Source organism: Desmodus rotundus, chromosome 1 (genome assembly GCF_022682495.2).
Source record: "Desmodus rotundus isolate HL8 chromosome 1, HLdesRot8A.1, whole genome shotgun sequence".
NCBI classification, from domain to species: Eukaryota; Metazoa; Chordata; class Mammalia; order Chiroptera; family Phyllostomidae; genus Desmodus; species Desmodus rotundus.
In genome coordinates, this window is record NC_071387.1 from 29,346,353 (window position 1) to 29,369,668 (window position 23,316).

Consider the following 23,316-nt stretch of genomic DNA (forward strand, 5'->3'; position numbering starts at 1 on the left):
ATCTGCCTTCCTGGCTGGAGTGCAGGTCCCGCCGGGCAGAGACCACACTGGAATCCCCAGCTTCTAGGACAGTGCTGGCATGCAGCTGCGTGTGACAAATAAGCACCAGATGAAGAATTAATCTGACCTACCTCACACTTGATTTTCACCTGCAGATTTGTCAGCAGCCGCTGGATTTTCTCTATGAAGATGAGATCCACAGACAGGTTATGGAATTTACTTTCAAACTTGTTGATGAAATCATTGGCCTATAAAGAAACATAAGAAGTAAAGGAGGGGGACTTCATTGGGAATCTTTGAGCTTCGGAAGCAGAGGGGTACAGGCTCAACTAGTGGTTGGAAAGGGGGCTAGACTGGCTCTGTTGACCTTGTAACCAGGTGCCCTGAGATCCTGGCTAAAGGTCAAAGGTGAGGCTCACCCACCTGGTCCAGGTACTCGCTCTCCATCTTCTCCATGTTGAGCATGATGGAGCTTTCAACATACTCTATCCGGGCAGCTTCCTTCTCTAGTCGATTACATAGTAACTCAATTTCTTCAGAAGAAAAGTTGCCTCCCTCTGAAAACAATCTGGAAATAATTTGGGAGAAATAGAAGCCACTGATCAGACCTGAAACTTTCCATTCATCCCGAATACTGTGGTTGATAAGGCTTTAGATTAAAAGCACAAGATCCAGGTAAAATGAATGCAGGTAGGTCAAGGACAGAATCAGGAAAACCACCCAAACGTCCATCAAGAGGTGAATGGATAAACAAAGCATAGTGTATGTGCACAGTGGAATCGTATTCAGCCTTAAGAAGGAATGAACTCTGACACGTGGGTGAAGGTTGATGACATCATGCTAAGTGAAATAAGCCAGACGCACGAAGGACAAACGTGTGATTCCACTTATAGTGAGGTACCTAGAGTGGTCAGACTTAGAGAGGTGGAAGATAGAATGGCAGTTGCCAGGGGCGGGAGGAGAGGGGATGGGAGTCAGGGTTTAATGGGTTCTGAGTTTCAGTTTGCAAAGACGAAAATGCTCTGACTGTGGATGGTGGTGAGGATGGCGCAACACCGTGAATTACTGCCGCCGAAAATGGTCCAAGTGGATTGTATGTCCCGTACATCTTGTCACAATAAAAAATTCAGGGGAACATGACCACCTCTCAACAGAGAACGCCTGGTGGCCCACAGACGCCCCGGATGCTGGTTCCCACCTGCAGTGCTTGATGTACTCAATGTTGGTGTAGCGAAGCTTGCCCAGGCTCTCCTCCAGGTACTGGCGGAAGCTGCGCAGGGACACCTGGATGACGTCAACATAGCTAAGCAGCTCCTGGTGCACTGTGCTGCTGAGAATGACCAGCCTGGGGAACACGGGAGGGGCAGGGTGGTGACCTGGGCAGGGCAGGGCAACCTGGAAGGCTGCTTGAGCTCCACCGCCATACCCAGCTGTGAGGCCACCGGAACCACTGCCCGTCTTCTCTGGGTAGAAGAAGAGGCATTAGAAGGAAGTTCACAATGCCAGTGTGTGCAGGGCAGTGTGGAGCTCTCAGGGTGCTGGGTCAGAGGGCACTTCTCTCAGGCTCCTGCCACCAAACTGGCAGGAGAAACCCCAGGTCCTGCTGGATCTCATCCCCCCTCCAGCACGCCCTCTCTAACTCACAGCAACGTGGCTCCTGCTCCCTGGTGCTCTCCTCAAAGAGCTCCTCCCCTGTTCCCTGAGGCCTCCCTGAGCACACAAGAGCCTCCCGCACAGATCTCTGAATGACCTTCCTGGAACCCCTTGCTCTGCCCTGCTCACATCCTTACCCCGAGATGGGCCACTGCCCCCTCCTGATGGGAGGATTCTGTCCCCTGCCCCCAACTTCTTCTATCCCAGGCCCAGGGGCGTCCTGCAGGAAAACTCTTCCTGATCACCCCGGACAGAAGTGGTCTTTCCCACCATGGACATTTTGGGGCACGTCATTTGCATCCCTGCACTCTGACCACGAGCATCCTTTTTTCTCTCTGGCTGTTCACCCACCCCCAGCCCCCAGGGAGATGTTTCACACAGGCGGACTCTGAGTCTTGTGAAGAGGTGAATTGAAGAGAAGGTCGCTCTGGGTTCGGGGAGGGACTGCTCCTCTGACAGCAGCCACCCGGCGGGGTTCCGGGAGCACAAGCCCAGGGTGGGGGACTCCAGACTCCAGGGTCCTTACTTCTGGCTCTTGGTGGCGTTCAGGAAGACGTGTTCCATGTCGTGAATCTTGTGGCGGAAGTTTTCGGATTTCGTGTTTTGCTCCTCTTGGAACTGGGAGAACATCAGTTTCTCCTTCCTCAGCGCCTCCATCACCCCAGCACAGTGGCTGGCCAAACGCTCTTGATGAAGCAAGAGCTCGGCTGAAAAGGAGGAGAGGAGCTGTGGTCCTCTGGATCCAGAGTCACCTCAGGACAGTCCCTTCCTGGGCCAGCTGCAGAGCAGGGATCGCTCAGGCCAAGGTTCCTCATTCTGTTCTGCTGCCCTCACGAGGGCTCGGCCTAGGGATGGGCTCCGATCTCAGGGAGGCCAGCCTGAGACTGCCCCAGGGTCTCTAACTGCAGAGGAGGCTCTGCTCAGCAGCAGGCGGGGAGGTCTCTGCTGGTGGAGACACCCTGCCTGCAGCTGAAGGGAACAACGTCCGAGAGAGGGACAGTCCCAGGGGAGCAACCTGGGAGCAGGTGGGATAGGGGCAAGGTGTTGGGGAGGGCAGCGATCTTTGGAGAGGGTCTGGGAGAAAACACTCAGCCCACAGCTGGGCAGCTGGGGGTTGTTTCTTTAAGTCAGTGGCTACTCATTTCCAATGAGCCTGAATTCCCACGGGCTTCTAAGGTACAATAAAAAGAACCAGGATTTGGCTCCAAAAGCTCCATCATGGGCCTTCAGAGCTAGCAGACAGCCCCAGATCACCCTTTCTGGTCCCTCCTGCCGGCGTGGTGAAAGTATTGTGTGACCTCAGCTCTATCCAAATGGAGCACCGTGACTCAGGGACGTTGCTTCCCTGGCCTTGACTTCCACGTTGTACATTGGGCCACGGAGCCAGGGCAGGGGAAGGAGACCAGGCTTCTGAAAGCATCTTTATTTATATTTACAGTTAATGCACATTTTCAGATGAAGATAATGAGGTTCTAAAAGTCAACCAGGTCTCCTTAGGCCACAGACACTGGGACTCCAGGCCAGGTTGCCTGATTCCACAACCATTTCGCAGCCCCCAGCAAGAGGAGCCTGGTGGGGTCATGTGGGGGCTATCTGCGAGCTCTAAAGGTCTACGAGGGAGCTGGAAGTGTAACCCAAGTGAAAACCTAACAGGGGTCATTGCAGAATCCAACTAAAAGTGTGCCCCCGCCCACTAATGGAGCCCTCTGCTTAAGAAAGAAAAGCATCTCTTTTTAAGTGTTATAAATTGTATGCTGAAATTAATGGCGACTACTTTTGGAAGTTGTGTCTTGTACGAGGTGCTCATGACTCCTGACTGTACCCCTACCACCACCAACAGCCCCTTCTGCAGAGGAGAGATGCATCAGAGAAGTCAGGTAATCTGCCCAGAGTCACACAGCTACAGTGGCTGAGCCTGACAACTCTGATTCCTGAGCAACAGGTTTGCCTCTCAAGCATCTGCCACGCAGGTGTGCATCTGACAGGTACAGGAACAGAGCTGGGGTCCACACAGCTACAAAAGCACAATACTTGTCATCTCAGTATCTAATGCCCTTTCAAAAAATCAATTAAAAAAATCTTGAATGAGTACCCTGAGTGCTACCTTCTCTACCAGCTGGGGCGGTGCAAACATCTCCTGTGGTGCAGTAACGATGAGATAAACGTCGTGTGATGCACACAGGGGCAGCTAATGAATGTGGAGCTGTGGGGGCTCGGACACCAGGGTCTGGGGCGGAGCAGCCTCCCCAGGCAGGGTCTGTACCTGCCCTGACGTTGTGGATGTCCTTTTCAATGTGACCGGCTCTTGGCTCGTGCAGGTGCAGACGCAGCTCCAGTTCTGACTCCAGCACATCGATCTTGTTGGCCACGACGTCCCGGGCACTGAGAGCACATTGGTCAAACCACTCCTCTAAGTGCTCAAAAAAGCCAGCTCGAAGTCTGGGGGAGAAACCAGCGAGGGTGAGCCTGCCAGCAATCGTGCCGGGAGAGATCTTTCCATACTGATAAAGCGCTTCACCCTTTCTCTCCTTCTTCCTCGGTTTACTTGTCTACACTGTATTTTTTGGCCTGGGTGGACCACCATTCTTTAACCATACCCCTGCTGGAAGACACTGGGCAGTTTTCCACCATTTGTTCTTACAAAGAAGGCTATAATGAATAACACTGTACATATGTCAAGTGTAGAAGCATTTCTGTAGGATAAATTCCCTGAACTGGAAGTGTCCAATCAAAGGCTAAAATACCCGTGTGATTCTTGAAGATGCAACCAAAGTGCTTCCCTTGCAAGGAACTTGAACTCCCACGAGCAGTGAGGGATAGTTCCTATGTCTCCACAGCCTCAGAGTGTATTGTTAAGCCTTTAAATTTGACAATTTTGTCATGCTATGACTGAGGTTGAGTGTGTTTCCATGTACTTAAGATTATTTAATTTCTCTTTCTTCATACTATCCTTTCATGTCTTTTGACCATTTCTCTTCTGTGTAGCTGCTTTTTTCTTAGCAATCTCTTTGTATAAGAGCTCTGTATATATTAGGAACAGGAGGTCCTTTGACAGTGATGTGAGTTGCAAACATTTTTCTCAGCTTATCATTTCCTCCCTTTTAAAACGTATGCATTGTCAACATGTCAGTCCTCCCCAAATCTGTCTCTAGATTCAATGAGATAACAAAAAAATTTCAGCAGACGTCTTATAGAAACTGATGAGCTGATTTCAAATTTACATAGAAACACCAAAGGTCAAGGACAGTCAGGACAATCTTGGAGAAGACCAGATTTGGAAGACTCACTCTTTGAGATATTAAAGCTCAGTATAAAGAAACAGTCATCAAGCAAGATGAGCAGGTGGTGCAAGGACAGACAGCAGGGCACCAGGGAGAGGCACAGCGGGGGGGGGGCATTTCTCAAACAGCCTGGGGTGCACCGGTTGTCCATGTGGGGAGAAATGAATGGGGACCCCTACCCTACGCCACCCACAAAATCAGCTCCACGTGGATTTCACATCTAAACGTGGAAGTCTAAAACAAAAATATTTGCGACAGATGACGTAGGGCAATATTTTCATGGCTCTGAGGCAAGCAGAGGTTTCTTAGAACACAAAGGACACTAATCCTTATAAAAAAATGATGATTAGAACCTTTCTACAAATTAGAATTTCTGTTCATCAAAAGACTCCTTTAAGAGAGTTAAAAAGGTAAGTACAGAGAGGGAATGAATGAATATTTGCCATGTATCTACCTGAAAACCCCCCTCATATCTAGGGGAGGTAACTAGCTCATATGAATCAATGAGGAAAAAGATAGACAATCCACCAGAAAAAAGTGGGCAAAAGATTTGAAGAGAAAGTAACCAACTGGTCAATAAGTATTTGAAAAGGTTCACAGCACCATTATTCATCAGCAAAATTCAAAATGAAGTCACAATGAAACAATCAAACACCACTACACAGATACCGGAATGGCTAAATAAAACCGCAGACGACACTGAGTACCGGTGAGGCTGTGGAGCAAGTGGAACTCGCTCACACACTGCTGTGAGCCGCTAGACCACCTCTGAAAAGTCTTGGTAGTGTCTGTTGGTTGTGTCCTCTCAAGACAGACACACACACACAGCTCTATGTCCCGACAATGCTGCCCTTAGTTACATGCCTAACAGAAATGGGCATATATGTTCGCCAACAGACTCGTACATAACAGAGTGTTCACAGGGCACTGTTGGTGCATCTCCACACGGGAAACAGCCCACGTGTGCATCGGTAGTAGAAGGATAAATGAAATACCATACAGAAGTAAAAAATAAGCTACAGCCACATGAAAAAATATATACGAATCTTACAAACATAATGAAAAAGCCTGACATAAAACAGTACCTTCTGTATGATTCCATTTCGATAAAGTTCAAACACAAGCAAACCTAGTTCAGAAGTTAGAATATTTGTCATGCTTGGGGAAGAGAGGGCAGTGACCTGAGACAGGTCACGAGGGGGACTCCTGGAGAGTTGGTCATGTTCCGCGTCTTGTGGGTACTGGTTAGCAGGTGTGTCCCCTCTGGATAATTCATTGAGCTGTGCACTCGCGACTTCTGTACGTTTTGGTATATATGTTACCCTGCAACGTGCAACTCCAGTCATTCAAACATATGACTATTTTTATGGTTAGCCCCAAGGTCAGATGGCATGGTGTTTGGTTGGACACTCTGGAATTCACAGGGTCTAAATTCCTATCATGGAACCAACCACTTCCTACCTCCAAGATCTAATTCAAGTTACTAACTCTCTGAGGTTTAGTTTCTTGATGTGTAACATGGGCTAGTTATTGTACCCCTCTTATAATTACTGAAAGTATTAAATCCTTTCAATTACTACCCGCTCTTGCAGTGGTCCTTGCTTTCCTTTGTTCTATGGGCTGCGGAGAGGACAAAGTCCTATGACAGAGGAAGGAGAGGGTGAGGTTCAAATCAGGAGACATTTCCAAGGTAAGGAGATGCTGAGGTAAAGGAGGAGAGAGTACGAAGGCCTGACTTTACTCCTTGTATTTCCTGCGCATGTGTAAACAAGGGAGGTGGACTCACCAGGTGACCTCTAGCTGGTCAGTCTTAGCTATGACATTGTAGGGTCAGGAGGGCAATGGATATGCTGTCCTAAAGTCAGAGGCAGATTGCCACATTTGGCCCAAATTCAAACATGAAGGCTGAGACACTTGGGAGTTAGGGGAGGTAAATTCTCAGTGGTAAGATTATGGATCATTTCTATATTCTTCATTGCACTTTTGTCAATTTTCTAATTTCCTGCAATAAATATGTCATATAATCAGAGCCCAATATCATACTGATATACTCACACCTATGGCCTAGTCTATAGAAGTCTTTTTTTAAGTTGGAAGTGCTCAGATTACTGATGGGGCATGGTCTAGAACCCAGAAGCATCTTGCGGAGAAAACCCTATGTTGCAGGTACCAGGCCCAGGAGGGAAGGCATCCTGGGAGAGGCCTAGGGGTCATCTTCACAGAGAGCATCTGTGACTGCAAATAGTTTCTGGACAGTTGCTACTTTTTATTCTGCGTCTCATCTCTACCCTCAGTTATATATTTCCTTTTTTAAAAAAGAATTTTATCCTCATTTGAGGACATTTTTTATTCATTGCTTGTTTTTTTTTTTTTAAAGAGAGAGAGGAAAGAAGAGAAACATTGATGCGGGAGAGAAGCATCGATTGACTGCCTCCCGGACATATCCAGACTGAGGATCATACACGCCAGGACCAGGGATTGTTTGCACCCAGACCAGGGATTGAACCCACAGCCCGGGTATGTTCCATGACCAGGAATCAAACCCACAACCCTTCGGTTACTGGACGATGCTCTAACCAACGGAGCCACGCCAGCCTGGGCTGTACATTTCCTTTTACCAGTTGAAATTAGTCCACTTTGTGTTAAAATATTTCACATTGTTAATAAAATTCAGGAGAAGAGAACGAGACTAAAAGGGTTTCCTACTCACTGTTTCTTAATTTCTGAAACCAGTGCGGATGGAATTATTACTTGTTCTAGGAACTTGGCGTTGACAGTGTCATCGATGAGAGTGGCAGAAAGGCTGGAACAGGGCCTCTCGCCATCCTCTTCTTCTTGGTCCAGGGGCAGGAAGACAAAGTACGTGTTCCCACTGGAGACTGTGAAGGACTCCATGTCCATGTCCTCAAGGGACCCAGCGTCCAGACTCTCTTCCTGGGCTTCAGACTGAGCAGAAAACAAGACCTTAGACGTGGTAGCATCAAACAGACTTGGGGACCCAACCACAGGCTCCTGGACACCTGAGGCTGTAAAGCTGTGAGCTGAATCTTGCCTGCAGTTGTGTTTTTGCCCACATAGTGCTTTTAAAATCAGGAAATTCCACATAGAGTCTGGATTTTGGATTTCTCTTAAAAATCAGAAAGTCTGGCAATTCTGGGCCTACATTCCTTCGTGGCATTGTTGGCTACAGCTGAGTAACAACTGCACAGCTGCCACAGGCTGAATGCTGAGTATCTTTCCAAAATTTGTATCGTTGCAGTATTGGTATTTGGAGGTGGGCCTTCAGAAGGTGATTAGGTTACAAAGGCAGAGCCCTCGCGAATGGGACTAGTGTCCTTACAAAATAGTCCCCAGAGAGCTCCCCCTGTCCCTTCCTCCATGTGAGGACACAGTGAGAAGAAGGCCGTCTATAAACCAGGGAGTGGGCCCTCACCAGACACCGAATCTGCTGGTGCCTTGATCTTGGACTTACCAGTCTCCAGACCATGAGAAAAAAATTTCCGTCATTCATAAGCTACCCAGTCTACACTGTTCTCTTACAGCAGCCCAAATGGACCAAGACAATACTCATTACCACTTGTCATCATTTTACACTTGGTCTCCAGCTCTCTCTCCTGTTACCCGCCTGTGGGCATTTGAGTGTGAGCTCTCTGCTCAGAAAGAAGTCTCATGGGACAGTTCTTCCACAGCAGCTCAGGAGAAGAGTCTTCTGCAGTTTCATGACTAGGAAATTCAAGTTACTATTCTGTGAGTTTGAATGTGTCGGACAGGTTTAGTAACGTGAGAGTTACTTCCCTGCCCTCTCAGGACAGCCCTGTCTGCCAACCAGGAGGCAGAGCATTTGTTTTACACAACCAGGGGACGGGAAGAGAGAAGGGCTAGAGAGGCTAAGTTGATCTGTACAATAAAGAGGAGCAGGAAAGAGAGAAGACAGGGAAAGAACGAGGAAAGCCACAGGACTTCAGAGAAGGTTGTAGGGTGGGATGTGAGGAGAGGAAGGTGAGTTTTAAAAAGCATTGCTGTGTGGTAACAATTGGGTCCCTGTTGACACAAATAAAAGGGGTGCATACCGTTGTCATTCTTCATATGTACCCCAAGGGAGACTGAGCCATTGAGGACTCAAACTTGTATTAATGAGGCACATAGTGAATATAACACACTTTCCCTTTGCCAAAGGATAAATCCATTGCTGACCTACCTCAACCATAGATAAACTCTCACGTTCCTCCTCCTCTTCCTCCCCCTTGTCTTCTTCCTCTTCCTTCTCTTCTTCCTTCTCCTTCTCTTCTTCCTTCTCCTCCTCTTCTTCCTTCTCCTTCTCTTCTTTCTTTTCCTCCTCTTCTTCCTTCTCCTTCCTCTCCCCCTCCTCTTCTTGAACCTTGACACCTTCCTGGTTCAGGGATGGTTTTAAGGAGCTGTCTCTTTCAACCTGCATTTCTTCTAATTCCTGAATAGAATCTTTTCCAGATTCATCCATCTCTTCACTGAGTACGGACTTCTCCTGCTGGCTCACTCCCACCTCTTCCGTTGGGAATGACTCAATGTCTTGAGATTCTCCTTCCTGCATCTCTTCTGCTGGCCTGGGGTTCCCTGGGCTTCCACTCATGCTTTCCTCACTTTTGCTCATTTCCACATCAGCCCTTTGTTCCCTCCTCAATTTTCTCATTTTGTCCTGGAAATGCTTTTCACGTGCTTCTGTTGAGGACCGACCCCAAAGCAAGAGGAAAGACAGGTTACCAATGGAGCCTGAAGTGGGTGTCCCCAGTCCCAGAATACCCAAGAGTGGAGTCGGGGAGGATCACACTTGACGTGTGACAGGTTTACCTGGCTCCCGGAGTTTGAGGATGACGTCCCCATCCAAGTTCTGCAAAGAAAAAACACAGGACCCTGAGCGAGCAGTGCTGCCATCCTCTGGGCGCCACTTCCAAGGGTACCTCTTTTCTTTTACGTAAAAAGACCTACTTCCCCCCAATACCCAATGCAGGGTGTCCTCAATCCAGGGGACTGTTTTCCCTAAGCCCAGGCATACAAGCAAGCCCTTTCAGCACACAGTGGGCATCAGTGCACAGTGGGCCTTCACATCTCACTCTGACACATTTTCAGTCATGATCCGGGGCAAAGAGCTAGAAAGCATAAATTGAAGGATTCAAACCAAGGGGCAGGAATCTGCTGTGCCCAGCTCACCTGGGTTCACAAGCACACAGAGTGAACATGACCTATGAGATCTGGGAGCCCTCTGGTCGACGCTACCCATTCCCTGGATGAAGCTATCAACACAGTGTGCCACAGACAACGGTGAGCACTGCGTAGTTTGCGGGTCTGGACTCGAATCCCAGCTCCTTATAAGTTGGGCCACCTTGGGCAAGCTCCTGAAACCCTGTGGGGCTCAGCATCCTCCCTTGTACCACGAGGACTATGACAGTGCCTGTCCTTTCAGCCAGGCAGCCAGACCAGCCTCACAGGACGGATGATGAGCTCACCCTCCTGCAGCTTGAGCTTCACCTCACCGCGGGTGCCACAGGGAGCGCTCCTGAGCAATCGGAACAGTGACCCCTGCCTAGAGGAGGGATTCTCTGAGGAGGCAGGGAGCCCGTGTATTCGGGAAAGCCTTGGCCAGGTTCAGTGTCAACCACATGTATTTTCAGCTCTGGCCACGCAGGACTCTGGCTGGGTATGTGGGAAAGCGCCCGCCTCTGGCAGAGTCGGACCAGGACAGGCCGGGTACTCGTGCTTTACCCAGGGCCATTCGCTGCGTCTGAATTTTGTGCAAGACACTGTGCTGAGGGCGATCCAAGCTGAATACAAGTTAGTAAGGCACACCTGCTCTTCAGGGCACACCTTCAACAGGTGCTCCGAACTCCTGCGTTCAGCAGCAGCCAGTGTGCAAGCACACCCAGAGACAGGAGAAGCGATGGGGTGAGGCGGGTGACACGGGGGGTCAGGCTGAGTGGATGGGGCACTTGTCACCGGGAGTGGACTGGAAGTGTGGGTGGGTTTGAATGTGCGGAGGCAGGCAGAGGAGCAGAATGAGGAAGGGCGGGGGCAGGGGCACACAGGGAGAGCAAGGAGTGGGCTGAGGCAGGGACAGTCAAGGTGGGAGCCAGGTGGGGGGCCCTGTGGTCACCTAGGGGCTGGGGTTGGATTCCGTAGGGGCTGCAGAGCTGGGGAGGGCCTGTGAGCAGGACAGTGGGTAGGTCAGAGCTGTATTCAGGGGGTTATGTGGCAGTGGTGGGCTGGGTGAATAGAACCCAAAGAATCATCTAAATTAATCTTTTTATTAGAACTCCTTTCTAATGGGAGGCCTAAGTTCTGAGCGCTTCAACCTCTTTTAATCTGAGAAAGAGGTGGTCTCTTTCAGAAACGCTTTCAGCTTCTTATTCCTTGATGTCCTGACATAGACCCTAACTCCACATGGGTCAGGGAAGTAGTTCAAAGTCAAAGCAAACAGAAACTAGAAGTCATCCTTCGCTTCCTGGTGAGGGCCTGGGCTTCTCGTGCCCCTCCCTCTCCATACCTGTTCAAAGACTTCACGAACGTAGAAGTGCCGGCTGAGGCTGGAGCTGTAGGAGTTGAGCTCTTTCAGTATGATCGCCGAGTACTCCGTCACTTCTTGTGTCAAGAGGACATGAAAATATTCGTAACTGGAAGGTAGGTAAGCAGGTGAGAGCAGAAGGTAGGTAGGGGAGACCATCATCTAAGAAGGGCTTGGCTGAGCGTGGGGGACCCCAGCCAAAAGCCCAGCCCCTGCCCCCACAGGTGGACTGCAATTTGGCATTTACTTCTGCGCAGAGCTGCTGTGTAGGTTTCTTTTTACAACAACAGCCCTTGGTTTGCTTTTCTGACCATACAAGGAATGGTACTTTGTAGGACATTATTTAGAAAGCACACAAGAGAGTGTTCTCTGCTTGTTGTAACATGGGTTCCCACTTCCTGCCCACAGTCCTGACCCTGTTCTTGAACTTCCCCGATATTATCCCATCAAACCCTCTAATGCCTCAAGACCCAGATGTCTATCTGTTGGCCAGGTCAGGAGACCAAGGCTCAGAGGGTTACTCTCTGCCTCGAGACAGAATTCTGAACCTAAGTACTGCGAACAACCGGCAGTGCAATTTCTGTCCCGTGAGTGGTCCTCACAGACTTGGGTGTACGAAGGAGCAGAGATACAAGCTGGTTCACAGAGAACTGTTTCTAATATTGAAAAACCAGAACCAATCTTAAAAAGCTAATCAACTGGGGGGGATGGTTAAATCATTATGAAGCAACCATATTAATATATTCCACATGGTAATTTAAAGTGGAAACATATTTGTAGTTATAAAACATATTTGCAGAGTATGATCCAACCTTTGTTTAAAAAACGCTATATATGTGTATATATCCCTATATATGGTACATGCCCATACAAAGAAGGAGTCGGGCAGGAATGAGGGGAAATTTTCTACATGTTTGTATTGGTTAACTTTTTCTTCTTTAACAAAGAGCATATATTTTAAGGGTAGAGGAGGGCCCATCCTCTTGACCTTTAAACTACAGGGCCTTGAAACCTCCTTCCATAAACTTTTCAGATGAAAGTTCTCCCTGGAAGCTTCCGTGTTGACTGACAGCAGCACTGTAAAGGACTGTGACATTCTCAAGCTGGAGGCAACATTTAATCTGGAGTTTGTTGGGTGCACCCCTGGGCTCCCAAGCAGGCAGCCTCTGACCTTGAATATGATGAATCCCAGCTCATCCCCCACTGTCTTCTGGGCTCTGGTCTGCCTACCTGCATTTTATATTCTTCAGAAAATCTTTGGCCTTTTCCAGGTGACACTTCAGGGTTGCCTCACTGCTTTGCTGCCTCAATTGGTCCAACAGCTCATCAAGGAGGGCCTCCTGGGCCTGGCAGCCAACCCCAAACAGGAGAAAGCAGTTGGGAGCTACCAGGTCTCCAGTGACACGCAGAGACCCTGCCGCTGGAATTGGGGGCCAGGCGCCCAGGGCAGGCCCAGGACTCTTTTTTCTGCAACAAGGGCACTGCTCCAGGCCTCTGGGCTCTCGTCTCTGCCTGGAATGTTCTTCCCTGTCTACCTTACATCCCTGGAGACCCCGCTCAGATAGGACTCCTCAGGGACACATCTCTCACACCCACGTGGCGTGGCCCGTCACACCCTGCCAGGCCACCTGCCCCTCGCTCTCACCAGTCGTACTGACATTGGATGCTGAGCACACTTCCTAGAGGGTGTGAAGGCAGGCGGGGTGGGAGCCAGCTCACTGCCAAAGGTAGAGGCTCTATGTCCTCGGTCTGCCTGTCTCTCATACACACTCCCTTGCAGACACATTTGGATCCAGGGACCCATTGCACAGCCCAGACCTGACTCAGGTGAATTTCTTCTATTCCCATTGAGTCCCACAACCAAGGTGAACCTCAATTTCCCCATCGGCTCAAGTTTTATAGCTAGCTTGAGGTTTTACATTTAAGATTAATTTTTGTTGATGGTGTGAAGCACGGGTCAAGTTGTTTGTTTGTTTGTTTTTGCACCTGAATGCTGGCTGAGTTCATAGGTCACCAAGCAGAGCCTTTGGGCAGCTAACAATTGGGGCGTGGCTCTTCCCTCCCCTGCTGTGGGGGCTGCCCTTGGGGCTGGGAGCCACACCTGGTTCTCCAGGCTGTGCTTCTGGCGTTGCTCCTCCATCCGCTTCTCAAGCTCCGTCTCCTGCACGGACAGCACGCCCTGGTGTGCCTTCCACAGCTGCACGGCCTCCTGGAAGTAGCTTAAGAGGTCCAAGCTCTGCCACTCTGCCCGCTTCGCTAGGGCCTCAAAGGATTTCTGCAGTGGCAGAGCCCAGAGAAGGAGCCCTGAGTGCCAAGTGCCCCAGGGCGAGGGGCAAGGCCCCACTTACTGGGCTCCCTCACTGAACAGTGGAGCACTCATGTCTCTGAGGACTGGCCATTACTGCCTGGACACCATCCTTCAAGGTCATCTGGGCCTCACCTTGGCTCAAGGCCCTCCTTTCTCTGGGACAGTATTTCCAGTCAGCCCAAGGTCATACCCTTGGTCTGGCTTTCCCTGAAGTCTCATGTCTAGACCTGTCTCATGTCCACTGAAGTCCCTGACAGGAAGAAGATGGAGTTTGGGTTTAGAAGAAAGAGGAACCACCCTCGAAACCGCCTGGGCCTTCAGGTGGCTGCACCCCTCTCGGCCCTGGGGCATCTTTCCTTCTGTGAAGCTCCCTGACTCTCAGCATCTGGGCCAAAGCCACACTCTGCTAATCCTCACCTCTCCCCCTTTAAATAATATGTGTCTTATGCTCTCATCAGCATTAGGGGTCAGCAACCTTGGCCTGTGGGCTAAAGTGGCCCTCCATCTCTTTCGGTTTGGCCCTGGGAGCTAAGCACAGAGTTTATGTTGTTAAATGGCTGGGGCAAAAATAATAATAATAATAAAAAAATAAAAAGGAGATATTTAATGATGTGAAAACTATATACAATCCAAAGTCAGTGTTTACAAAGGAAGTTGTATTGAGACACAGCCACACCCATTTGTTTCTGCGTTGCCTCGGGCTGCCTGTGTGTGACGAGCAGGGTGAGAATTTGTCACAGACACCTGACAGCCCACAGGGCCTGAAATACTTACTATCCGGTCCCTTGCAGAAACGTTAGTGGACCCCACTCCAGATCCGAAGCATCTTGGGGCAGGGGCTTATTGCTCCTGTGACCCTTCTGCACCCAAATTGAACAGGGGCTGGGGCACACTCGCTGCTGGAGACTGGTCCCGTGGAGTCGGGTGTTGGTGCCAGGGTAGGGGGGTGGCTGGGAGGCAGAGGCAGACCCTGGAGTGCCTGGCACATCGGGACAGCTCTGAGGGGCTGGCCGTGGTGAGGGAAAAGGACTCCCTCATGACGGGAAAGTTGGAGGACCCTGGAATCCGGTTCTTCTTACAGCCCTGCACCCCAGGTGGCCCCACCCTGCTCCCCAGCTGCACAGTCCCCATCTACGCACGTTCAGGGACTCCAGCTCCTCCTCCACCTTGCTCTGGAGCGCTCCCACCATCTGGAAGAAGGCCGGGCTCACCACGCTCTCTGCTTCCTCCTCAGTGAAGGCTTTCCAGTCCAGCAGCTGCATCTGGAGGGGTCAAGGCAGAGCCTGGCTGAGGGCTGGTGGGGGCCTCACTTGCCTGGTCCTGCCCCTGAGATCTGCTCCACCCTCCCAAGAACCTCAGGGGAAACCTTCACGGCAGTGGAGATGGTTGTCACTGTGGCCCGGTGCTGTGTGCTGTCCCCTCCCTGTCTCACTGAATGCCCCACCTCCCCTGCAGCTGTTCTCATTAGCCCCATTTTGACAGATGAGGAAACAGAGGCCCAGTGAAGTGAAGGGACTTGCTGGCAACACACCCGTGGCACAGGGTGGGGCCAGAGTCTGAACCGAGGCCTGCCCTACTGCAGACCCCCAGGCACAGCCCACCACCCCACGTGGCCTCAGAGTTGCTGCAAGTCAGACAGGCTCCCGCTTCCCATTAACTGAGCTGTGCCAGGGGCAAGTGGGCTCTCTATGTTAATAAAGCCTTGGTTTATACATAAAATCTAAAATAAGCTTCCCCCAAATTAAAAATTGGTCTGTAGTTGTGTATTTCCAATGCTGCTGAAGGGGAATACAAAGTGTCCTCTGTCAGGCTTAATGCACTCTAGGGGTGCGTGAGGACTTCAGCAAGCACGCAGCCCCTGCGGGCAGACAAAGGGCAGTGAGAATGGCTCCAGGCCTCAGCCCTCAGGGCTGAAGAGCCCTGGGGCTCCAGGGTGGGGGGAGTCCCGGGCAGCAGCAGGGTAGGGGAGGTGAGTGCTGGTGTGGGGTGGGGCAACTCTCAGAGGACACAGGTTTACCTCTCTCCTAACCCTCCCTAGGCTTTACTTTACTTCTGAAGTCTGATGTCCCTGATGAGCCGGCTGAGAGGCATGTGGCTGTCCCTATGGCCACAGAGCAAATGGGCAGGGCCCTGTGGCCTTGGGTAGTGCCCGGGGCCTTTTGCAGACTTGGGTCTTCTCATCTCCAGATGGGGCTGGCGACACCCTCTACAGAACCTTGTGGGACTCAAGGACGGTGTCTGCAGGGGGTGGCACAGCCTGCGGAAGCGACAGCACCTGGACCGTGCATCGCACTGAGAAGCACTCTGCTCACCTCAGGGTCTCGGCGGCTGAGCAAAGGCTAGAAAGACACACGAGGGGTGGCAGAGCAGGAGCTTCTCGGGGTAGCCGATGGGGCACTCAGGGGCTCCTACTGCCACAGCCGGCAGGTGAGACCATCTTCAAAATGATTGGGCTTTTTTGTTTGTTTGTTTTTTTCATCTGAACAGTTTTACTATGGAGGCAGGGAGAGGGCATTTTGACGGAATATTTCCTGTACCCCAGAAAGCCAGGCATTCATTGAGGGGTTTTATGGGCGAGCCCCTTGGCTCCCCCTCTAACGGAGGTGCGCGGGGTGAAGAGAAAAGGGGGTGGCGGCTGTGGCAGCATGAGTCATGTAAGCGAAGCACCGGAAAGAACCCCCGGATACGAGCAACCTCGCTGAATGAACAATGTCAAGTGTTGCGCGTGATGCGAAGTGTCCAGGGTGAGGTCTGAGGCAGTCAGAGAGTATATAACTCTGTGAGACCAGGAAGGCTTCCTGGAGGTGGGGGTGGGGTACAGGCAGAGGGAAGAGCTGCAGAATACCCACAGCCAGTGAAGGCCTGGGGCACGTGTGAGAAGGGGCGGGCAGGGAGGGGACATCAGGCCGAGCCCTGTGCTCCCCTCCTCAGGCTTGCGGGCGGGACACACACCTTGCACTCCTGCACGTAGGCCAGGCACTCCTGCCAGATCTTCTCGTACTGTACGCGGAGCTGCGTCATGCAGTCGGTGTGGTAGGTGTCTCCAAGGGTGGAAACAAAACATGTCAGCTGCTCTTCCAGAAGGAAGAGGGGAGATTAGAAAGACGAGTTTCCCATTCACAAAGGGAAGTGTCTTCTGCCCAATCAAATGCCTGAATCAGGGCGGCTGAGCTCACCAAAATCTTCCTTGCTATCCTGGCTCTGCAGGCCAGGTCTCAGCGGGCTGATATGAGCCCTCAGAACTTACGCTTCCCTCCACCCCCCATCCCGTCTCCCCCAGGAGGGACTTGCCACCCACTCCTGAGTTTCTAACTCTCAGACAGATGATCGACCCACCAGCTGAAGCTGCTACAAAGCTGCTACCGGAACAGAGTTCTGGGGAGACCCAAGTGAAATCCCCCAAACCTCACTCACCAAGCTGCTTATTCAGGGAGTTGAAAGCAGAATACCATTCAGCCAGCTGATCTTGGCTGTAGTTGGGCGGCAGAAGGTCGCTGGGGAAGGAAGGTGTGACAAGTAAGCCATGCTGGAATAAAAGGTGCCCTTGTCACAATCAGCTCCATCCTCCAGGCGCAAGCTCCAGAGGCGGAGCTGCTGTCTGTGTAAATACTGAAGAAGCAAAGCGCCGAGCACACACCCCATGGGAAGGTCTGTTCACAGTAACGGGTCTGTGACTTAGTAAAACCGAATTTTCCTAATGGGAAAAAACATCACTTGGTCAAGTTTACATCGCTTGACCGAAGAAGCCACTTCTAGGAACCTAATCTCAGATAACAATATAAAACGTATACAACGTTATGCGTTAGATGTTTGCTTAACATTACTGTTTATAAACAAAAAAAAGTGCAAACTACCTTATCCAACAACAGAGAATTGTCTAAATAAAGTTCAGTGAATCCTGTATGACCCATGGACATGAAATGAACTAAAGGGGGGAGGAATGTGGGTGGGAGGGGGTGTGCAGGGAGGTGGGGAGGGAAGGGGGGCAACGGGACAACTGTAATAGCATAATCAATAAGATATATTTTAAAAACATAAATAAAGGACAGTGAATCCTCTTGTGAAGTCATTTAAAAAGTGTGGCAGATGGAGAAGGGGCCAAACATCACTAGCTCCTCCCATGAGGAGGCGGAGTCTGCTTCTCTGCTGGGCTCAGGCAATGGGACATTAGCAAAGCAGACACAGCAGAGAGAGGCTGTGAAAGCACTTCCCTGCCCTCTCTAGTTGCAGGGAGCTCCTGTGCCACCCTCACCATGCCTATGAGGCCAGCTAAGCCTCCTGGAGGCTAAGAGAGCAAGTACAGGGAGGTCTCAGCTGTCCCAGCTGAGGCTCTGGATGTGGGAGTAAGGCCATCCTAGACAATCCGTCCCCAGCCCAGCCAGCCCAGACCAGAGGAACCGCCTAACAGACCCACTGTGTCATGAGAAACAAGAAATGGCTGTAGTTTTCAGCCACTAAATTTTAATAATATAAAAAGATGCATATGGCTAAAGGGACCATATAACTTATTATTGTCCAAACCAGGACATTTTTGACAGTGAAGGGGGGATGCTATTAATGATGATCCCAGGGCAGGACGTGTAAACCCAGGACAGTCGTGGCAGTAAAGAGCAAAAGGAAGGTATGAGTGTGTACTCTGCATAACCTCAAGCCTCCGCATCACACCGCGTGCCATGAGGTGCCCCGGGCTGGGTCCTGGAGCAGAAAACGGGCATCAGTGGAAAAACTGGTAAATCTGAAGAAGTCTGGGGTTTAGCTAACGGGGAGGCATCAAAGTGATTCCTTAGCTGGGACACATGCCCGTCCAGGGGTAACACAACAGGGGGGCTGGAGAGGGGCACACAGGAATTTCGTGGGCTGTCTTTGGAACTTTTCTGTAAACCTCACATTACTCTAAAGTGCAAATGTAATTGAAAAATTATTTTTAAATTGTATGCACATATGTGTATTGGTTCTGAGAAAATCCATGGGGGTTCCTCCTGGACTTAGGGTAGCTCCCTCTTGGGGCCGTGGGGGCCTTAGCAACACTCCCCACCTCACCCCCCACCTCACTGCCCACAAGCCTGCAGAGGGCCTGCGAGTAGGCACAGGGATGGGGAAGGTGCAGACAGAGCAGGGGCATGGGTGCCTGGCATTGGCTTAGTATGACAAACAGGGGCCTGGGGTCAGAAATAAGTGGAGTTATGGAAAACAACAAAAGCACTTTTCCTTGCACTGAGATTTTTATCCACCTTGTTAATGTTACACCTGCACGAAAATGTGGCTGCATGTGGAGCAGGAGGCACCAGCCAAGGGCGTGGCCATGTGGGGCTCTAATCATCATTTACATCCTAGCATAACTTAGGCTCTGTGCTGGGGAGTCCCAGGATCACCAGGGTGGGAGGGACTGGGGAAGACATTAAGTGTCTCCAGGCTGCGGGATCACATAGGCTCCATCCTGCTGCTGAGCGTGGACGCTACAGGCTCGCCGGGCAGTGGGCTCCCAGGGTCTAGAACACTCAGGGCTCCTCCCACCACACAGCTCCTTGTGGGGTCAGGGCCGGCCAGACCCAGGTCGGGGGGCAGTTGCACAGCCTCTCACAGGCTCCCTGTCTGATGGCAGCGTCTCCTCACGGACCTCGAGGCCTGCAGCCTCAGACCCTCCAGTTGACCCTCCAGACCACCAAGATGATGGAGCCACACTGCTCCCCACTGCCCTTAGGACCATTTAACCTGCCCCCATCTCCTGCCACTGTCCTCTCACCTCACCCCTTGCCATGGACTCCTTCCATGCTCTCTGGCACAGGCACACTAAACTTCTTTCTTATTGCTACGGGGGCTGGAACAGCCCAGCACGTAGGACCAGGCAGCCAGCCCAGGGCCAGAGAACCAGGAGACGATGGCCTGGTCTGGAGGATGCCACAGGAAAAACGTCAGTGCTGGGGATGGGGACAGCCTGACTCTCCTGCAGACCTCCAGAGGTACCCCTCCCCGGGGACCCGTCCCGCTGTACCAGATGGTGCAGACATGTTTCAGCCGCTTTTTCTGCAGGGCTTTCTGGTTCTTCAGCAGGATCTCCAGCTCGTTCTTCACGGTTGCAGGAGCCTGGATCCTCTCACTGGCCATGAACTCACTGGGTGTCCAGACGTGTTGGTACCATGAAGAAAAGAGGGGGAGCAAGGTGGGCGGGAGAGAGGAGATGAGGCCGGTGGTAAGAACATCTAGAACCCCAGCATGCTTACACACGCCCAGCCCCTTCCTCCCACCTTGGGACTCTGGGACATGGAGAAAAGAAGGGAAGGTGTGGGGGAGAAGAACCGAGGGACCGACAGCGAGGCTCTGGCACTGAGAGCGTGGGGTCAGCAGGTGCAGATCCAGGTGAGGGTCCTGACTGCCACCTGCCAGCTCTGGGGCCTTGGGCGAGTTACTCCGCCCACCCTGAATCTCAGTTTCCTCTTCTGCAGTGGAGCAAATGATGACAGAGACCCAGCAAGGTATTGCAAGCCAAGCACCCCTAGCACTGTGCCTGACTCATGGGAAATGCCCAGGAAACGTCAGCTCCTGCCATCACTGTTGGTGGTGATCGGCATTTGTAACAACCTCCCAGGCCTAGACCTGACACTTGTCATGCAGCATCAATCATACTGACTGTCGCTGAAACCCTACCACTGGTCCACCATGGTGCCCGCTTTGCACAAGGAGAGAAAGGCTCCATATGTTCAAGTGTTAGATCAAGGTCACAAGGAAAGTACAGGCAGAGCCAGATCTCAGTACACTTTCCTTCACCCTCCGTGTCGGAGACGGGCCTCCTACCCCCAGACCCACAGCACAGACGGGCAGACGGGCAGACACTCTTTGGTGTCCTCAGGCATCGTGGCCCAAGGTGTCCCGTTCTTTGCAAAAGAAAGCCTTGCTTGTTGGCCAAAAGCTCCAGGTCCCTCGTGTCCGTGTTAACAAGGCGCCACCTGGCAGAGAAGCGCAGAAATGGCCCTCTCTTCACCTGCCCTCCCGCGGGGGAAATTTCCGGCCGCAGGGTGGGAGGTATCGAAGCCGAGGAACAGCCTTTGTTTTGGGCCCAGTGACGCGGGGCTATGGGTAATGGTAAGAGAGGTAATGGGGCAGACAACCAGACCAGCGTGTCCAAACTGCTTGCACTGTTCTCAGAAATCTACACATGCCGTGTGGGTCTAAAAAAGCCTGGGAGAAAATACACCAAAATATCAGCTGTGCTTCTCACTGTGGTGATTTTAAATTGCTTCTGTATTTTTTTGCTCTATTCGTACTTTTTTAAAAAATGGGCACATATTACTTTTACCACCAGAAAAACAACAGCACTTTAAAGTGACGACACGGAGGGAGGGGAATGCCACCCTGCTGCCCACTGGCCAGCCAGGTGAGCTGGGGGAAGGGCTGTGGATGGTGCGGGCGGCCACGGACCTGAAGCTCTGCACCAGGATGTTCTTCTTGAGAGCCTTCCAGGCATTGATCAGGCCCTGCCAGCGGTGGCGGCTGTCAAGCTCCTGCTTTAGCGTGGCCTCCATCAGGTTGACGGACAGCTGCGCGATGGCCCTCCGGTTGCCCAGCAGGGCGTGGTTTATATCCTGTGGTCACAGGCAGGCAGGCTCTAGACAGGCGGGCAGGCTCTCAAAGGTCAGAGCAAGGCCCAGTTGGGCAGGGGTGGTGGGAGACTGGAGAGGGAGGAGGTCATGGGGCCGGGGGTGGCCGTGGCCACACAGGTGGTGCAGGGTCTGAGGAGTATTGAGGGCCACTGGGCACTCAGAGAAGGTGGCTGGGGCTCCATGGCCATGGATGGTGACCATGTGAGCTTCAACCCAGCTCCAAAGGCACCTCAGATTCTTTGGTACAGACACCGATTTTGGTTCAGGGGAGTTAAGCACTCCAGTGGGATCTCAGTGTTTTAACTGGTTTTTATGTTGTTTTGTTTTAAATAAACTTGTCCAAAAGCAGAGTGCTCACGCCATCAGGGACAAGCTGCACACAGTAGAGACGAGACCCAGAGCAGGCCGGAGCCAGGAAACTCCTGGGCACCCTCAGCAGGGCAGCGGCAGAGGCGGGGGGAATTCTTCATTGTGCGTCACTGTTGTGCCACTTAGCATCCAGCTCCCTTCAATGAGAGTGGCCTCTCCTACCCGCCCAGGTCTCTACATGTCCCAAAACCCTTGAGGCACTTCCCTGGGGCAGGGGTGAGAACCTGCCAAGCACAGTGGGCAGAACGTCCTGGGACACTTGTCATTGGAACCTGAGGTTTGAAGCAGCTGTCCTTCCCGACACTGGTAAGTACCTCCTGAACCTCCCATTCTGCGGCCGTAATACGAAGATATTTACAGCATAGGGAATTTGTGAAACTAATGAGATAAATGTGCGGACAGCAAGCAGAATTTGCCAGTTGTTGCCATGCGTGAAATAAACACTGGAAAGTCAGTCAGTGGAACAAACCGGGACCCTGCTAACTCTGACTCCCCTAATGGATCAAATGGATACAAGTTAGGAACTCTTGCTTGTCTCAAAATGAGACCCCCGTGGCTGAGCCCTGTTTTATCATCTTTCTAACAAGCTCCGGGGGGTTAGTGCTATTACCCCCATTTTGTGGACAGGGAGTTCCAGGGAGAGGGGCTGAGTTGTTTCAGGAGCTTCCATGTCTGGGCAGGGGAGAGGGGTGGCTGTGCTTGCTCCCTGTCTGTGCTTCGTGCGGGACCCCGAGGCACAGACTTGGGCTGGAGCCCCTGTGTGATTCTGAACGCTGTGCCCCCTTCCTCATCATCTGGCTGCCCAGCTCTCTGCTCAGGAGCCGGAAACTCGTGCAAGCAAAATGTGCCTCTGAGTAGCCAAGAGAAGCGCCCTGTCATGCAGCGGAGGCGTCAGACTTAACTGACTTGGGAGGCATCAAGAACAGCAGCAGCTGGGAAGGCTGGGACGTGGACAGGAAAGCACTGGGGACAGAGCTCGGGGCAGGCAGGGTTCAGCCGCGGGCACTGATGGCCAGCAGGAGAAAAGGCAAGAACCAGCAGAAAAATTAGACCAACAAAGTAGGCTGGGGTCACCCATGAGGGAACAAACCACTCTGAGACAGTGACGCTTCCAGGCGATGCCTCCCGGTGCTGCACCTGTTGTACCACCGCACCTGGTGGCTGAGACAGGGCCCAGCAGGTGCTGGCAAAATTGTCAGTGCTCACAACAATGACACCGCATTAGGTGCGCCAGGGTTAAGATGGCAGGGAAGTATGCAATGTACTTTGGACAGACTGCTATTGAAAACACTTAACTAAGGCTCTGGTTCTGAACCTAACTGGCCAACCTGAGTCACTTGGAAATGCCACCTGTGAGAAGCCCTTCATTCCTGAGACTCCAGGCTCTGGGGCCCCTGGTTCCTGGCTCCCTGCTCCGTGGGCTGGTCCCCTGCACATGAAAACCACTCACCATGGCTTCTTTGTTCATCAGCCTGTACACGTCGGGCTGCATGAGGTAGGACGTTTTCTGTATGATTTCCACATACTTCTTCAACACATTTTTCAGCTAGAAATGACCAGACACTATAGTTAGTG

The 23,316-nt window shown here is 51.6% G+C and overlaps 1 protein-coding gene across 4 annotated transcripts in view; it reads right to left on the bottom strand.

Moving 5' to 3' along the window:
- The window catches only part of CCDC180 (coiled-coil domain containing 180), a 50,563-nt gene that overhangs the window by 19,151 nt on the left and 8,096 nt on the right, over window positions 1–23,316 (bottom strand). For all 4 annotated transcript variants that reach the window (XM_045195133.2, XM_045195132.2, XM_045195131.2 and 1 more), the window contains exons 8-24: window positions 23,192–23,287; window positions 21,191–21,354; window positions 19,767–19,886; window positions 17,189–17,268; window positions 16,727–16,815; window positions 14,914–15,036; window positions 13,568–13,741; window positions 12,697–12,812; window positions 11,449–11,575; window positions 9,759–9,798; window positions 9,133–9,629; window positions 7,645–7,880; window positions 3,917–4,092; window positions 2,180–2,360; window positions 1,199–1,345; window positions 424–568; window positions 132–248 (exon numbers count right to left, since the gene is read on the bottom strand). In XM_045195133.2, coding sequence (XP_045051068.2) covers window positions 132–248; window positions 424–568; window positions 1,199–1,345; window positions 2,180–2,360; window positions 3,917–4,092; window positions 7,645–7,880; window positions 9,133–9,629; window positions 9,759–9,798; window positions 11,449–11,575; window positions 12,697–12,812; window positions 13,568–13,741; window positions 14,914–15,036; window positions 16,727–16,815; window positions 17,189–17,268; window positions 19,767–19,886; window positions 21,191–21,354; window positions 23,192–23,287 — 2,628 coding nt within the window. The remainder of the gene's footprint in view (window positions 1–131; window positions 249–423; window positions 569–1,198; window positions 1,346–2,179; window positions 2,361–3,916; window positions 4,093–7,644; window positions 7,881–9,132; window positions 9,630–9,758; window positions 9,799–11,448; window positions 11,576–12,696; window positions 12,813–13,567; window positions 13,742–14,913; window positions 15,037–16,726; window positions 16,816–17,188; window positions 17,269–19,766; window positions 19,887–21,190; window positions 21,355–23,191; window positions 23,288–23,316) is intronic.